Source organism: Papio anubis, chromosome 16 (assembly GCF_008728515.1).
Source record: "Papio anubis isolate 15944 chromosome 16, Panubis1.0, whole genome shotgun sequence".
NCBI lineage: Eukaryota > Metazoa > Chordata > Mammalia > Primates > Cercopithecidae > Papio > Papio anubis.
Window position 1 is genome coordinate 38,376,477 of NC_044991.1, and position 18,188 is coordinate 38,394,664.

At 41.8% G+C, this 18,188-nt stretch overlaps 1 protein-coding gene across 2 annotated transcripts; it reads right to left on the reverse strand.

The window, feature by feature from the left end:
• Window positions 1-499: 499 nt before the first annotated feature.
• NAA20 (N(alpha)-acetyltransferase 20, NatB catalytic subunit) lies at window positions 500-17,640 on the reverse strand. Of its 2 annotated transcripts, XM_003905131.4 has the most exons (6): window positions 17,483-17,636; window positions 12,446-12,470; window positions 9,206-9,296; window positions 8,069-8,204; window positions 1,486-1,631; window positions 500-1,026 (listed from the first exon to the last, which is right to left on the reverse strand). In XM_003905131.4, exons 1-6 carry the CDS (start codon window positions 17,533-17,535, stop codon window positions 941-943), a joined length of 537 nt encoding a protein of 178 aa, XP_003905180.1. In that variant the 5' UTR covers window positions 17,536-17,636; the 3' UTR covers window positions 500-940. The 2 variants fall into 2 exon arrangements, with proteins under 2 accessions (XP_003905180.1, XP_021776976.1); XM_021921284.1 differs by lacking the exon at window positions 1,486-1,631 and having other exon boundaries at window positions 17,483-17,640.
• Window positions 17,641-18,188: the final 548 nt, after the last annotated feature.

The following is an 18,188-nucleotide window of genomic DNA, read 5'->3' on the forward strand; positions in this document are numbered from 1 at the left end:
CTAGGACTAACAGTGTAACAGTATGAACGCAGGTGACTGGGAAGAATTTACTACACGATAAGAAGGGAGCTTCTTAAGTATGCTGGGCAGTGATTGCTTCAGGTGTGCATTTTTAAAATATTATGTATGGAAGTCACAATTTAATGAAAAAAACATATCCTGAATGATGACCTTTCACAATCCTGATTTGTTTTTTCTTTTTTTTTTGAGGCAGGGTCTCACTCTGTTGCCTGAGCTGGAATGCAGTGGGACAATCTCAGCTCACTGCAACCTCCATCTCCAGGGTTCAAACAATTCTTGTGCTTCAGCTTCTGCATAGCTGGGACGCTCAGCTAATTTTTGTATTTTTTAGTATAGATGGTATTTTTAGTATAAATTTTGGCCAGGCTGGTCTCGAACTCCTGACCTCAAGCAATCAGCCCACCTTGGCCTCCCAAAGTACTGGGATTACAATCTGATTTAGTTTTACAAATGACTAACAAACTTCAGAAAACATTCATAGGGTCAACAATGTATTTTATTATACATCTTAGATTTATACATTTCATATATGCTTTTAAAGCTTCAATTAACAGTTCAATACAAAATTTAAAAACAAATATATGCAGCAGTGGTTCTCAGGCACAGAATTTAGGAGGAGACTGAAGCAAATCTTTTCCCTAGCATACATACAGTGAGTATTATGAACCATGAGAGTGGGATGTTTCCTTCTGACCTAGCTGCCTTTTTGATTGAATTTTGTTAGTGAACAGCTTTAATAGGTATGACATTGCTAACTGGAAACAATGAGATTTTAAATAAATTGATAACCTGTATTTTCTTGAAGTCTTTAAGACCTAAAATGATTACTTTTCTCCTAATAGAGCTCCAGAATCATCCAATGAAAATAATATTTTCCATAAAGTATCTAGAGTATCTGCCTAAGAACCACTGCCCAGGGTTATTCAATGTCTTCAGGCCTCACAGGATGAGGTAATGGTATGATGGATTTCTTCTCAGTGTCCCTGGAAAGTGCTTTCCTCATATCTGTAAAGAAGCAAAGTTTAATATAAACACTCAAACAACATATTCTATCAAATGTAAAGTGTATAGATAAAGTTCCCATAAGAGGTTTTATCCCCTACCCCTACTGCCACCAGATTCTAAGCAAAATGTATTTATAAATAAGTCGCCCAACTGCCAAGTATACCAGATGCTGACCAAACCTCACCCAGGATTCAGTTCACAATACACGTTCTTTCTTGTTATTAAAATAATATGTATGTAACATAGTAAAACAGTAATGTACAGAAAGTAACCATTGGTTAGTTAATAGGTAAGTTAATTATTACTAATAAGTTCATAAAGGTAGGTTGAGGGAGATTTAATATTAAAGTCAAATATGATTCTTCTACATTTATTAAAATAATCAAAGACTACAATCTGTAGAATGAATGTAACTGTTTCGACGACTTCTTGAGGATACTGCCATGGAAGGGAGCTTACCATAAGCGTCCTCATCAGGCTCCCCGTTGCTGGCCGAATAGTACTCTATGACCGTCCTATATACACTGTAGCCCAACTGCTTGTACATGTTAACTGCAACTTGGTTAGATACTCTTACAAAGAGATCGACAAAAAATCCACCCTTTCTTTAAAAAAAAAAAAAAAAGGAAAATGTTAGAATGTGAGACACCCTAGAAAGTAATAGATACATATTTTTTTAAAACATGTATTTTTACCTTGCTCTGACTACTACTCAGAATGGTAGTAATAGGACTTTGTAGCTGATTACATGGTAATAGAAATTTGTATTACTTAGGATTTATGACAATTACTTTGCAGTATAAGATGACTGTATGCATACTAGCATTCCAAAAGCTGCAACACGTTTTCTTAAAAGATAAACTCAAGGCATTTGTTCCACAAATTCACCACTTATTACAGTTTCTCCTGTTGATGAAGTTTACATACATGGAATCATATTCTTTTGTCTTTTGCTTCTCTCAGTCAACTAACATTGTAAAAGCTTCAAGAGTGGCTGGGCTTGTGCACCACAAGTCATTCACAGTCCTGTTGATACACATTTCTGGCTTTCACTGTTACAAACGATGCTCCTATGAATACTTCTGTTGAGTGTCTCATGTAAGGTCTATAGCTAAGAGTCTCACTGTTGTGTCACAGGGCACATCTTCATTAGTTAATGCCAAACTGTTTTCCCAACTGGCTTGTACCAACTCACTCTCGCACAGAAGTGAGTAAGCCTCCATTCCACAGCAGCAAGGCTTGGTGCATCAGATGTTTTTATTTTTGCCAATCTTACAGTGTAACTATATCTCAGATTTTAGTTTGTATTTGCAATTACTAACGATGTTGAATATATTTCTGTTGGTTGGCCATTTAGATTTCTCCTTCTGTACAGTACTTAAATCTTTCACACAGTTTTTCCCCCGCTACAGTTCTCTATGTATTGTGAATATTCAGTACTGTGTAATGTCTTTGCAAATATCTTTTTCCAGTTTGTGGTTTGTCTTGTCATTATTTTTATGGTATCTTTTGATAAAAAAAAGTTACTTCACTTCAGTGAAGCTGAATATATGATGGCCTTTTTAAAAAGCCCTACACTAAGGCCACAGAGACACTCTGCCATATTCAATTCAAAAGACTTCTTAGCTTTACTTTCACATCTAGGTTTTTAATAAATCTGGAGTTGATTTGTGTATGGAATAGTGGTAATCTGGGAAATTTTTTTTTCCCATAGGGACATCCAATTGTCCAACCACCTTTACTGAAAAGTCTATCTTCATACTACTGATGTGCAATGCCTCCTTTGCGGTATGTTAAAGTCCATATATTCTCGGGTCTGTTTCTCAAATTCTGTAGCACTGGTCTAGATAACTACAGCACTAAGATACAGTCTCACTCTTTACAATCTGATACCTGGAGGGGGCACATCACCCATTTTGCTGCTATTCAGGAATATCTTGTCTCTTTTTTGCTCTTTCTATTCCTCTATATGTTTCAGAGTCAGCTTAACAAGTACTATAAAAAATACTTGGGATTTTGACTGCAGTTACATTGGAACTGTGGTCAATTACCTGTTTTACTGTATCCTCTAATCCAGTGATAGTTTATCACTCCACTTATCAGGGCTACTTTAATATCTCTCAAAAAAGTTTTTAAAATGTCAGAGGTCTTGCATAGCACTTGCTAGATTCTTAAGTATTTAATATTTTTTCATGCTATGGCACCTTTTCTAAATTTTACTGTTTGTAAATATATAAATACCATTGATTTTTTATACTGACTTTATATCCAACAACCTTGCCTACCTTTAATTCTAAACATTTATTTCTAGATTCTTGTGGATTTTATATTTGTATAATATCTGTGCAAAATAAGTTTTGTTTCCTCTCATATGTAAATACAATTGCTTTTTATACTGACTTTATATCCAACAACTTTGCCTACCTTTTATTAATTCTAAATATAGATTCTTATGGATTTTATATTTGTATAATCGTATCTGTGCAAAATAAGTTTTATTTCCTCTCAATCCTCCTGTTTATTTTTTCCTGCTTTCCTGCACTGTCTATAATTTCTAGTAAATTACTGAAGAGGGACTAACTTGTCCCTGATTTCAAAAGGAAAGCATTCAATGTATCACTACTAAATATATTTACTACAGATTTCTTGTAGATATTTTTCAGGTTAAGGAAGTTCCCCCTTTCTATTTCCTAGTTTGCTAACAGTTTTTATCAGGAAAGAATATTGGATTTTATCAAGTTTGCTGCACTTTCTAAAATAACCAGTGTTCTCCTTTAGTGTAAAGTTGAAACCACCTTGTTTCTGATGTGTCATCCTATTTATGTAGTGCCAAATCCATTTTGCTAATTATTTTTCCGGGATTTTGCATCTGAGTGAGATCTTCCTCAAATTTTCCTTTTCCATATTTTGTCAAGTATTGTTATCAGAGTTATCCTCGCCTTAAAAAATAAGTTGAGGAATGTTCCCTTTTTTAGCTTGTGCAAAATAGTTTCTGTAAAAGTGACCTTTCAGTTGTTATTTCTTAAATGTTTGGTAAAATTGGCCAGAGAAGCCACAGCTTTCTTCGTGAAAAGATTTTGGGCTACTGATTGAAATTCTTTAGGGCAGGGGTTGGCTCACAACCTATTTTGCTACTGCCTTCAAGCTAAGAATGGTTTTTGCAATGGTTGTTAAAAAACAAACAAACAAAAAACTATGTAACCAAGACTTTAGGTGGCCTGTAATGCCTGAATATTTACTATCTGACCCAGAAGAAAATTGCTGATTCTTGTTCTATAGGCTTGACAAATTTCTATCTCATTGTTCTATCAGAAAAAAAGCATGTCTCAATCTCACATTATAATAATTATTTGTCTATTTCTCCTTGTAGTTTTGTCAATTTGTGCATTTTTACTTTGAAATGATGTCACTGGGTATATACCATTTTAAACTGCTATTTTTTTTTTTTTGAGATGGAGTCTTGCTTGTTGCACAGGCTAGAGTGTGATGGCATGATCTTGGCTCACGGTAACCTTTGCCTCCCAGGTTCAAGCAATTTTCTGGCCTCAGCCTCCCAAGTAGCTGGGATTACAGTCACGTGCCACCAAGCCTGGCTAATTTTTGTATTTTTAGTCGAGACAGGATTTCACCATGTTGGCCAGACTGGTCTGGAACTCCTGACTTCAAGTGATCACCTGTCTTGGCCTCCCAAAGTGCTGGGATTACAGTCATGAGCCACCACTCCCAGTCTCGTTACTTCCTTGATTAAATATTTTATCAATATGCAGTGACCCTTTTTTACACTGGTAATAATTATTCAACTATAATTTAACTACTATTAATAAATATTCTAACTTTCTTCTGGTTAGAATTTGCAAGGTAATTTAAAAATTTACTTTCAATCTTTCTGTATTAAAAATATTTTAATAAATTTTATACATATTTCCTGTAAACAATACAGACGGCCTTTGTCTTTTAAATAGAGTCATCATAGCCGGCAGGACGTGGTGGTGGGTGCCTGTAATCCCAGCTACTCGGAGGGTGAGGCAGGAAAATTGTTTGAGCCTGGGAGGCGGAGGTTGCAGTGAGCCGACATCATGCCACTGCACTCCAGCCTGAGCAACAGAGCGAGACCCCGTCTCAAAAAATAATAATAAATAAAGTTCTAAGGCCATTAACATTTACTGTTGTAATTACTGACAGTATTTGGATTCTTGGCTACCATTTTATTTCATGCATTTTGTTTTGCCGGTTTAGTTTCCTTTTTCTCTTCTTTGGGGTTGATTTCTATCATTCAATTTTTCTTCTCCTCTACTTGTTTGGTTTCTATTTTTAATGTATACATTGTATACACTATGTATACATGTATATAAGCATATAATGTATACAAGCATGTGTATATATATTATGTATGTATATATGTATACAAACCCCTAAAAATAAAGATTACTTAAATCTTAGCAACTAGTCTCAAATAACGAAGGTTTAGAAACTGGAAGGGAAGAGAGCATAGTGGTTTTCTACTCAGAGAGAGAATCTATCATATAAATACCTTAAATTATATGTGGAAGGTCATAGCTAGTTACAACCCACTTTCTTTTTTTTTATTATACTTTAAGTTCTGGGATACATGTGCAGAATGTGCAGGTTTGTTACATAGGTATACACATGCCATGGGGGTTTGCTGCACCCATCAACTCGTCATCTACATCATTAGGTATTTACCCTAATTCTATCCCTCCATTAGACCCCCACCCCCGAGAGGCCTTGGTGTGTGATGTTCCCCTCCCTGTGTCCATGTGTTCTCATTGAACAACCCACTTTCTAACTCCCTGTTCACTATACAATAATGCCAAATACTTTTTTTTCAACATAATGCCATTAATAAATGTGTATAAACTATACTCATGCTAAAAATTTTCTTCCCTTCTTTGTTTGGTCTAGGGAGAACTTGAAAAAAATCTTAAAGATTAGCACTCTTCTTTTTCAGCTAACACAACTTCTTCTCTTCTCTGAATGAGTTTGAGCTCCTTTTGCCTCTAATTTGGCTTGAAGCCTTTGTCAGGCCACAGTTACTTCTTTAAAACTTGCCTTTATTAAATCTATTAATTAAGTGGAAATTAAGCTCAAGAACCCTTCTCAGCAACTATTCTCTTTCCTACCACACTTTTAGGAAACTACAGTGGAGAAAGAAATGGCAGCTTGACAACAGGTCAAGCTTATACAAACCTATCTCTTCTAGAATGAAGATATGAGGAGGGGCTTTCTCTTCTATTTATTGTATTACACGACAATGAAGAGGTTTGATATATACAACACGTCTCTTAAAAAAAAAAAAAATGATGCCATGCTGGCAGTTCGCGAACTGTGCACTTAGGTGCCCTAAAGTGTCCCAAACTCATACAGCCACCAAAGGATATTTCGAATGTTCAGGAAAAACAGCAAAACCTTACACGTCAGATACTGGGAAACTAGTTTGAAGTAGTTCACAAGTTCGACATTAGATCATACTACATTCCTCTTAATGACATAATATTTCTATGAAGCTGAGTTTCTGGCAGTTGCTGTGATTAAAAAAAATATTAGGAGGCCGGGCGCAGTGGCTCACGCCTGTGCTTTGGGAGGCGAGGCGAGAGGAAGGAGGCGGATCACGAGTCCAGGAGATGAGACCATCGGCTAACACGGTGAAACCCGTCTCTACTAAAAATACAAAAAAAAAAACTAGCAGGCGAGGTGTGAGTAGCCTGTGAAGTCCCAGCTACAGGGAGGCTGAGGCAGGAGAATGGTGGGCCGGGGCCCGAGGAGCTTGCAGTATGAGTGAGCTGAGATCAGCCACTCCAGCCTGGGGCGACAAGCCCAGTTTCTGTCTCCAAAAAAAAAAAAAAAAAAAAAAAAAAATATTGGGAGGCCGGGCGCGGTGGGCTCCCGCCTGTAATCCCAACACTGGGAGGCAGAAGGTGGATCACCTGAAGAGTCCAGGAGTTCGAGACCAGCCTGACCCATGGAGAAACCTGCGTCTCTACTAAAAATACAAAATTAGCTGGAAGTGGTGGCATGCCTGTAATCCCAAGCTACTAGGGAGGAGCTGAGGCAGGAGAATTGCTTTAGCCTGGGAGGCAGAGGTTGTGGTGACCCGAGATCGTGCCATTGCACTCCAGCCTGGGCAACAAAGAACTCAGCATAAAAATATTAGGGCCAGGCAGTGGCTCATGCAATCCCAGCACTTTTGGGAGGCAGGACAGACGGGTCACGAGATCAGGAGTCCGAGGACCATGCTAATGTACAGTGAAACCCGTCTCACCTAAAGAATACAAAAAGTATGAGCGTGAAATTGGCAAAGCGCTTCATAGTCCCAGCTTCTCGGGAGGAGCTGAAGAGGGAGCAGGAGAATGGCATGAACCGGGTGAACACGGTGAGCAAGGTGGCACTGCACTCAGCCTGGGTGACAGAGCAAGACTCCATCTCAAAAAAAAAAAAAAAAGAAAAAGAAAATAATAGAACAGGAACAGGTGGTTGTGTCAAGTCATCTAACGTCCAACAGGTATACACATCTCATTAGTAGCTAGCCATAGTTATTTAAGATGAAATAAAAATATTTCTTTCATTTTTTTTTCTAAATGGCTATTAGTTGTTAGGCTATAAATACTTATTAAACAGTTAGAATATAACTGCTTAAAACTGAACTATTTTCTTTTGGCCAAGAAGCACTGTTAAAAATTTATTCAGATGCCAAGGCAATGTTAACAGATATTAGGAGTGTGTGCCACAGTGGCAGGAACACTAAGAGAAACCTCGAGAGCTAGCCTTTGGAACTGATTCCACCAATTCCTCGGCTTATAGGCCTACAGCGGGTCACTGCAATACTTTGCCTTAATTTCCTCAATGGCAAAATAGAAACAATTATCACTTTGACTATGTGACAGAATTGTTGTAAGGACTATTGGAGATGGAGGAACATGAAATTCCTGTAAACTGTAAAGCATGACAGTTATTCAGCCTGAAGGGGAAAAAAATGGTTAGGGGTCCACAAATCCCTAAGTGTATTTGAAAAACTGAATCTCACCTTTCTGAAATCTCCTCTAGTAACTCCATAAGTTTAGCAGCCAAACCAAGGCGTCGAAATTCGGGGGCAACAGACAGAGCTGTGACATGCCCGTGCCATTCTTCCCTGGCTACTGAGCCTTCTGCTTTACCCATAACTGCCAACAACAACAAAAATCACATTCAGTAACTAGACACTGATTTACACATAAATATACAATTACTGTTCGGTACATTTTTATTACAAAGGAAACTGATAACGAAGTTTTTAAGTACCACCTGAGGTCATCCAGCTAACAGTGCTTTTATTTGAAATTCACTTGTAAATGTAATACTATATGTAGTTCTAAAATCAGAATTATAACAAAAAAGAATGATATACTTAAAAACACAACTAATTTTGAAAAAAGAACCAGAGTATGTATTTTTTCAAATAGCTTTCATATGGGTGTGGATATATGTGGGTACATGTGGATATACATATATAGTTCAGAACTAAAGGTTTTGTTAGTAATGCTAACTCAATGAGGATGCTATGATGCCTGCATTATATACTAAATAAACCATATAGAATTTTAACAAAAGTATAGAAAGAAAGATTTTTTTTTAGAGATGGAGTCTCGCTGTGTCACCCAGGCTGGAGTGCAGTGGCATGATCTCAGCTCACTGCAAGCTCTGCCTCCGGGGTTCAAGTGATTCTCCTGCCTCAGCCTCCTGAGTAGCTGAGATTACAGGCGTGTGACACCACGCCCAGCTAATTTTTTGTATTTTTAGTAGAGGCGAGCTTTCACCATTTGGTCAGGCCGATCTCGAACTCCTGACCTCAAAGGATCCGCCTACCTCAGCCTTCCAAAGTGCTGGGATTACAGGCGTGAGAGCCACTGCACCTGGCCTTAGAATGAATTTTTTTTTTTTTTTTTATTAGAATGAAAGATTTAAGAAGACTAAGACCATGTCTGTCTAGTTCACTGCCGTTATCGCCTGGGCCTAGCACAATGCCCAAAACAGAGAAGAGATCAGTAAGTTGTTGAATTGTTGAAGAGGAAATAAAATTACAAGCATCATGATTATATTCCGATTCTGCAGTCTAAAGCAATTGGTTGAAATCTGTATTAAAATATTTACCTACTCCACAAAATATTAGTGGTATTATACTTACTATAACCCATTAATTCTCCACCAGGTGCCTCTGCAACTATGAAATACTCTGGCCAGTGGGCGAGGTACTGTAGGTAGAAAGGAATCCCATACTAGAGTCCTGTTAAGGAGTGTGAAAAGTAATGGACAGTAAAAAGTTCTTCATTAAGGGATATTGTAAAAAAAGTTTCCTTTACAAAGTATACTGTTACTTTATCCCCAGCTCTATATGAGTCCTATAATCATACATACCATTACATGGAACATTTAGGTTATCATGGATTTTTAACAAAATTGCCTGGACATAACAGCCTCAAGTGTGGAATGGTGATAGCACTGTCTAATAGAAAGCAGAGAATCAGGACCCCAAAGTTCTACAGTCTACTTCCCTACTGACCATACCATATCTAAGTCTCTCCATTTATCACCTGATACTATTTGTTAGCGGTTTGCCTCCTCTTAGTCTATGAATGTCATGTTCCCTCTATCCCTGGTGCCTGGTACACAGTAGATGCTCAATACATTCATGCTTGCATAATTGCACTGAAAAATTAATGGCTAGTTCCTACTTTGACTTCAGCTATGAGACTGTGAAAATCACTTTACAACCTAAGTCCTTCCAGACCCAACTTAATTACCCAGTTTTTCCTCTCCACTGATTCAAATCCTGCATTTCTAGTAATGCAGATAAAAGCTGACTTAAGGAATCAACTATGTTAACAGTAAATGCCTGAATAATTTGCTCATGACTTAACTCTTCAACCTTGGGATGTCCTTACTGACATGTAATCATTCCTACATTTCTCTTCTTTTTACTCTGTATTTTAATGCATGAGAGTATATTTCTTGTTAGTATAAACTTTCTGATGCAATTTATCAGAGGACACCATCAATCATACCTAAATATATTTTTTAAGTTCCTTGAAAACCTGTTCCTTGTGAAATTCTTCAAAATCTCCTGTGAAGGACCATCATTATTTTGAATACCCTTCAAATACAACCCTTAACATGGCAGGCCAGCCAGTCTTCCTGCCAGCCAGCCTCTGACATACACCACAACCATCTCTCCTGTGGCTAACGGAGGAGTCCCAGACACCCCACCCTCCCATCGACCTCCAGGACCCAACAGGTTACTTTCAAATATAGGCTCACCTGGATTATGGGACTTTCATTGTACATTTTAAATGTCACTGGAAGCACACCATATAAACCGATTTGCATCGTAAAATTCTTCCAAATTTTTGTCATTCAAAATTCTTCAAAAATCTTTTAAGTGGTGATATCATTAGTCATAATTTTAAAAGTCCAGATGAACACTGTGGAGATTTTTTGCTTTTCCCATTCAGTTTTGTTTCTGATATGTAGTACTGTTGCTGCCTGTACCTGTAAGTAATTTTTACTGCTGTATACTATTTCTCTATGTGAAGAGACACCTTAAATAGCCTGTATCCTGACAATGGACACCTGGGTCATTTCCAGTTTCCCCAAAAAATGTCTGAAATCCTTCTTCAGTACAGCTTAATTTACTTCACCATCTCCTGATTGTTGTGTGTGAATCTTACTCCAAATGCTTAGTAACTCTCCTGCAATAAATAATTTTTGTAATGCTATAACTCAGGGGTTAGCAAACTTTTTCTGTAAAAGGCCAAATAGTAAACATCCTAGGCTTTGTGGGCCATACAGTCCCTGCTGGAACTACTCAAACTGCAAAAGCCACAGAAAAAAAATATAAATTAATGAGCATGGTGTCCCAATAACATTTTATTTACAAAACAGGCAGTGGGCCAGATTTGGCCTATGGGCCTTTTGTCAACCACTGACAAACTGCCTCTATTTCTTCTTATTTTTGGCTTTCAGGAAATGGAATTACTATTTCCAAAGTGCCTTCCGGAAAGATAATAGCAACTTACATTGTCACTAGCAATTTATGAGAATGTTCCTCTCACCTCACCATCATCAGCACTGAGGTGTATCATTTTTTTAAATCTTAGCTGATACCTAAAATATGGCATCTCATTTTGGTTTTAGTTTACATGTCTTTTGACCAATGAGACTGAACTCCTAATACCTTCATTAAGCTCCTATATGCCCTCTTTTGATAAATTACCGGTTAGCAGAACCCTCCTACCCACCTACAGTAGACATGGAGCATAACCCACAATCCAAACTTTGTGTTGTAAGCCACTAGAGATGTTGGGTTATCTGTTACAACAGCATAACCAGAGTACCCTATCTTCACATCTTTGCCCCATTTTTCCTTTAGGACAATAATAGACACTGCTCATTGTTACCTCAAATCCTTTATTCACTTTAGTAACAAGTCCCAATTTATAAAGCGGGGCACATTTCTGGACTCTAGATAGGATTCGGTAGACAGGTGGAACATGAAACAGGTGCTGGTCAATGAGACAGAGCAGGGCTGTGCGGCATTTCCCAAAGGTACTCTTTTTTTTTTTTTTTTTGAGACGGAGTCTCGCTCTGTAGCCCAGGCTGGAGTACAGTGGCGTGATCTCTGGTCACTGCAACCTCCGCCTCCCGGGTCCTGGTTCAAGCAATTCTCCTGCCTCAGCCTCCTGAGTAGGTGGGATTACGGAGTGCGCCACCATGCCTGGCTAATTCTTATATTTTTATTAGAGACAGACAGGGTTTCACCATGTTGGCCAGGCTGGTCTTGCACTCCTGACCTCGTGATCTGCCTGCCTTGGCCTCCCAAAGTGCTGGGATTCCAGGCTCAAAGGTACTCTTAAAAGGGAAGAACACCCTCACCTCCCCCTCTGTTGATTCTGCTGCCGGAAACATGGCTGTGATGCTGTTTGCTCTGGCAGCATCTGGAACAAGATTACGGCCACTCTGTAGAGTGCTTAACCTGCAGAGAGCCTGGCTGCTGGTGTCTTCATGGAAGCGTCACCTGCCTGGGACTGCTTATCTCCAGACTTTGTTCACACTAGAGAGATGAAGCCGCCTTGCTGAAGTCACTGTGCTTTCTGGTGAATACAGCCATGCTGACTCCTGAGGGGCGAGGTTGGCAGGGGAGCTATGATGTTACAAATTTCTACGATATTAACAGTTTGTCAGCAGATCTAAGACAACTCTTGTTCTCAGTGTCATTTTTAAAAATTGCTTTCAGTGTTGCTTATGATGTTTCCTGACCTACAAGTTTTTAAATTTTTCAGTACTCCTCTGTGTTTTCCTTTCATTTCTCTATTTTCTTTATTCTCAGTAAATCTTCATTCAACTTTTTTTTTTTTGTAAAAAAGGATACAGTTTCTGTAAGCGGATCCAAGTTACTGAAAGAAACAAGAGAAATGTCAATAGTAAGCAGCGTTTACAATAACCAGTTGAAATAAGCCTGCTAAAGCTAACAATAATAATGCCACAAGGAAAACAAACCATGTTTCATCAACAATTTTAAGGCCAACTTTAGGGCTGAGGAAGATGATTTAATCTACCTAATAGCCATAATAAGCTGTCACAGCAACTATTAGGGTGTTTATACATTTTTTCATTTAACTGCTACTTGCTTCTTTAAAATTAAAGTTAATAAATCTCCATCTCGCATTTTCTAAGTGGCAACAAATTGCTAATGGAACTGGGGATCAACTAGGGATGTAGCTCGCAGAGACGGAAGGTCAAACTCGCCCACTGCAGCATCTAACCCCATGGATCCTCCCTGCCTGTGTCTGGGTCTTCCCTGACAATTGCTCCTTTATCCCACCCTGTAAATGCGGTCACTCCCACCACTCGGTTTTTGCTCCCCACTCCTATTCTATACTCCCACCTCCCTGTCCCCACCATCCCCATTCCTATGTGTTCAATCACGTGTTCTTGGTGGATGCCTCCCAACCTGGCTCTGCTGCTGTGGGCGCTTCAACCAGCACATCCCAGCACACCATTCCCGAATCTGCATTCTGAAAACCCACCTCCTCCGTCCCCTCACTTCCCTATTCAATCAGTGGAGCCATTATTTTGTCAGGCTCAAAACCAGCTACTTTTCAGTTGTTCTCCTCCAATTTCTAGTCAAATTCTCCTTTGAGACCCACAGCGATGCTAGTCATATCATATTCTGTAGTATAGCAGTTCCTAAACTTTTTGGTTTCAGAACTCCTTAACACTAAAAAGTTACTGAGGACCCCAAAGAACTTTTGTTTATATGGGTAATATCTACTGATATTTACAAATTTTTAATATTCACTCAAAAATAACAAATCAATTACACGTTAACACAAATAACTTTACCAAAAAATCACTATACTTCCGAAAACAAAAAACAAAATCCAGTGACAACAATGGCATTGTTTTAACAATTCTGCAACGTCTTGCTTAAAAGACAACCGGATTCTCAAGCATTTGTTATGCTCGCTGCTGAAAGATCACACCTTGGGAAGCTCCACTGTGTACTTGTGAGGGAATGACAGTGGAAAAGGCAAAAAACCTTCTTAATACATCATGGAGATAGCTCTGACCTCACAGAATATCTGAAACAATCTTGGGGACCCCCAAACCCTGGCCCACACCTTGAGAATCACTGCTCTAATACAGTGCAGGGAGTCACTCCCACACTTCTCAACAACTGCTTTATGTCCTCTTGTCTGCCCACCCGCACCCCCACCTCCAGCCCCACCATCTCAGGGGCTTCCTATTCCATCACGAGGAAACGATAACAGGAAGAAGAAGGCTTCACCAAAGTCCCCCCACTGAACCCACGCACACAGGCATCTGCACCCATATGCTACTTGCTTTCCTGTTACCAGGCACGGAGTGCTGGCGAGAGACCCCCTCAGTACTCGGGACCCTCCTCCTGCAATTCTTTCCCTCCTTCATCTGTATCTTCAATTTCTCTTTCCTGGAAGAAACATATAAATATGATGTGCACTGAGCCATCAGCTGCTCTTGAACAGCTTCCCACTGCTGGGACAGCCTGAAACGCTGTCTTCACTCAGCTTCTGAGACCATGGGGTTTTCCTCTCACCTCACTGAGCCACGTGGTCTCCTTTACTTGAACACTTGATGCCCTACGGCGCCATCTTACAGCCTCTTTTTTCTACATTTGTGTTGACCCCCACATTTCCATCTTTAGCCCAGACCTAATCTTGAGACGCCCATGCCCAGATGCCTTCCTGGCCCCTCCACCTGGGTTTCTTGGTGCCCTTGGCAGAGAAGCTCAGGTCTTATGATGGCCTCTCCAAGTCCTGCCCTTCTGACTCTCTGCTATCATCCCCTTACCCTCCCATGCTCACTCTGTTCCAGCCACATGGCCTGCCTCCTATTTGAAACAGGGGTGTCTTCACTTACTGTTCCCTCTATTTGGAAGCTCCCCTGCCCCCCAGTATTCATGTAACTCATTCCTAACTTCCCCAGGTCTTTCTTCAAGGGCACTCTCCCTGAACCCCCACACTAAAGCTGAATCCCCACTCGCTTCTAGCTTTCCTTCCCTGCTTCTATTTTCCTGTGTAACTGAACACTAAGCTCCACATGACTCCCCGCACTGTGTTAGAGCAGTGATTCCCAAGGTGTGGGTCAGGATTTGAGGGGGTCCCTAAAATTGTTTCAGGTTTTCCATGAAGTCAGCGCTACTTTATGATACATTAAGGTGTTTAGAGGGGAAAATGTACATTCTATAAAGACATCTTTTTGGTTATGTCTTGCTCATTGCTGTGTCTCTAGAACTGGCACACAGTAGGCACTCAAATATTTTTCCAAGAATAAAATATGTGTTAAATTAATTGCAGTGTTGTACATCCACGGATTCTTTCGATTCCGACTGCAACATCTAATATGAGTCATTCTCAGAGTTTTCTACCAAAATGCCCTAATCAAAGAGGCAAGTAAATAGAAAAAATGGGGAACCAGGTGTGGTGGCTCACACCTGTAATTCCAGCACTTTGGGAGGATAAGGTGGGAGAATCACTTGAGCCTGGGAGTTCCAGACCAGCCTGGGCAATAAAACAAGACCCTGTCTCTACAAAAAATTTTTAAAAATTAGTGGGGTGTGGCAGCACATGCCTGTAGTCCCAACTACTCGGGAGGCTGAGGCAGGAGGATTGCCTGGGCCTGGGAGCTTGAGACTAAAGCGACCTATGATTGTGCCACTGCACTCCCATCTGGGTGACACAGCGAGACCCTGTCTCAAAAAATAAAAGAAAATGGGGAATAAATGGAGCTCCCCTACTGGCACATTCTGAAGAGGCCACGTGATTCTCTGAAATCTAATATTTTCTTGTAAGTGTTCCTGTGTTATTTCTTTTCTATTTATTTCCATGTAAAACAGTTGTCCTTTCCTAGATCTTCAGGTAAAACTGATTCCCCATAAGGCCTAACTTTTCTTGAAGCTTCAAGGCATCCTGTCACCTCCCATGCTGCACCTCCCAAACTGAAGCCTCTGCCAAGTCATCATCTCTGGGCCACTGCTAAGGCCTCCTGAATGGCTTACCTGCCCAGTTTACCTGCTCTCATCACATGACAGCCCACAGAGCTCAGTGGTTAAGAATTTGAATCCATCACCTAGAATCCACAGTGAACATTTTGCTACACTGGCTTCATCATCTCTCTCTGCCCATCTATCAATCCTAGATTCATTTTGAAAAACAATAGGGCAGTATGTGAAAACTAAGAACCAAGTGGTTCCGATTCAAGTGTCAGGAGAATAGAAAGGACTATGGGATGAGATGGTTGGGAACATTTCAAAGAGGGGTGAGCCTCTCCAGAGGCTCCAGGTGGGTTAAGACCCATTCCAGAGCAGTGGATGGCAAACGGAATGTGCATTTCTAACATGGTCCCTGTGATCGGGGACCACATCTTTTAGAACCACTGCTCCAGAACCAATCTCCTTGGATGAAATTCCTTGCTTTACTCATCCCCACCTGGGCCAATTCACTTGTGCTTGCCATGCCTTGGTTTACTCATACACAAAATGGGGATGACAGCACCTCAAAGAATTGTGAGGATTAACTGGATTATTATGTGGGCACTCAGAACAGTGCAGGGAACAATGAGTTCAACACAAGTCACCGCAGCTATGAAGCTTAGACCAGACTGGCCCAACAGAAAATTCTTTTCACAGGATCAGGTCGAAACCCCTCCTGTTTCACCCATTTCTCCACGACTGCTCAGGGACAGAAAGCCACTAGATTCGCACTGACCCCAGTTGTCTAACCGCACTTCAAGTGTCCCCACTTTCATGCCCCGCTCCTTCTCTGGAACTTCCTTCTTCCTCACTTACCAATGTGTCACCCATCCTTCAAGGCTCACCCTCTCTTTGAAATGTTCCCAGCCATCTCATCCCATAGTGCTTTCTACCTTCCCGACACTGAATCAGAACCACTTGGTCCTTAGTTTTCACATACCGCCCTGTTGTTTTTTAAAGTGGATCTAGGACTCAAAGATAGGCAGGAGAGATCAGTGTAGCAAAATGTTAACTGCAGAATCCAGGAAAAGTGTCTATAAAAGCACAGGGTGAAATTCTTCCAACTTTTCTAAATGTGTGGGAATCTTCATAATAAAACATTTTCTTTAAAAAAAACAAAAAAAAGGTACCCGCAAATCAGAGGTCTGGCCTTAACTCGAATCCAAAGAGACTGCATCCAGGGCTCTGGGCACAGCGAGCCTCCCCTAAGATATGCCCTGACTCCTCACACAGGAAAGGTGTCTACTCCCGGGTGCGCAGCTACAGTAACTAAACTTGCAAACAGTAACCATGACTGAGACAGCATCCGCTGCCGGCAACACAGTGATCGGTGTTATTTCATTTAGATACAATTTAACCACGGCCACCAGGTGGGCTTCACCATGTACACATCCCAACAGCTGCTGACCAGCTTCCGATCCTCGCAAGCCCCCTCTGCGGCCGGGCCTTCGGCGGTGCCCACTGCCCAGAAGAGGCGCGGCCCGGCCACGAGCCAGCAAGCAGTGGGGCAGGGCGAGGAGCCCAGTTGGTGGGCTCGAGGCCGCGCCCCAGCTCGCCCCATCACCCCAGTGCCTCCTGACAGCGACCACGAGCGGCGGCCCCAGCGCTGCCCCAGAACCCGCGAGCTAGCAGGGTCCAGAGACAAAGTTTGAGCACCTTGGGCAAGGTCGCCAAGGCCGGCGTGCATCGACTCCAGGCCCGTCTGTCCCTGGACCCTGTGGCCCCAGGGAGGCGCCCACGTCGGCCGGCGGGGGTGGTTCTCGCGGGTCCCCGCCCGGGCTTGGGGTCCCGCCGGGAGGGTGCGGCTGGGGCCGGAGCTGGCGGGGCTGGAGGTGGTGGGGCCAGAGGTGGCAGGGCCCGACCACGAGCGGCTGGCCCTAGGCGCGTGTCACTCACATGTTGTTGAAGCGGAACAGGTCGTCGCAGGTGAAGGCCCGTAGCGTGGTCATCGCGCCGCCGCCGCTTCCGAAGCCAGTTCGCCAAGACCCAGCGCCCGCCCCGCCGCCGGAAGTCTCCCGGAGTGCGGCCGCCCCAGAACCGAGCCGGACGGGGTATTGCTTCCGGGCTACGAGTTGCTCGGCAACGACAGCAGCGAAGCAGCTTCCTCTGGCGGCCGGCGGCGAGAATTGCCAGGCCGCTCCTGTAAGGCCTCCGGGGCTCTGGCTGCCCAGAACTTCGGAACCCCTCCTGGAAAGCGGCTGCAGAAAGCAGGCGGCGACACCTGGGAAGGAAAGAAGCTGCTGGTGATGCGGAAACCCAAGCAGAAGAGCGGGGTTCACAGCCACCCGGTGCTGCAGAGTAAATGAGGAATGGGAGAATTCATGACCCAGAGTCGCTTGTCCCAGTGATGCGAGTCGCAGATATCATCTTAAAATGTCAATGCCACGTTTAAAACCAAAAAGAAGGCCGGGGGCGGTGGCTCACGCCTGTATTCCCAACACTGGGAGGCCGAGGCGGGCAGATCACTTGAGTTCAGTAGTTCGAGACCAACCTGGCCAAAATGGCGAGACCCGCTGTCTACTAAAAAAAAAAGAAAAGAAAAGAAAAAGAAAGAAAGAAAAATTAGCTGGGCGTGGTGGCACGCGCCTGTAATCCCAGCTAC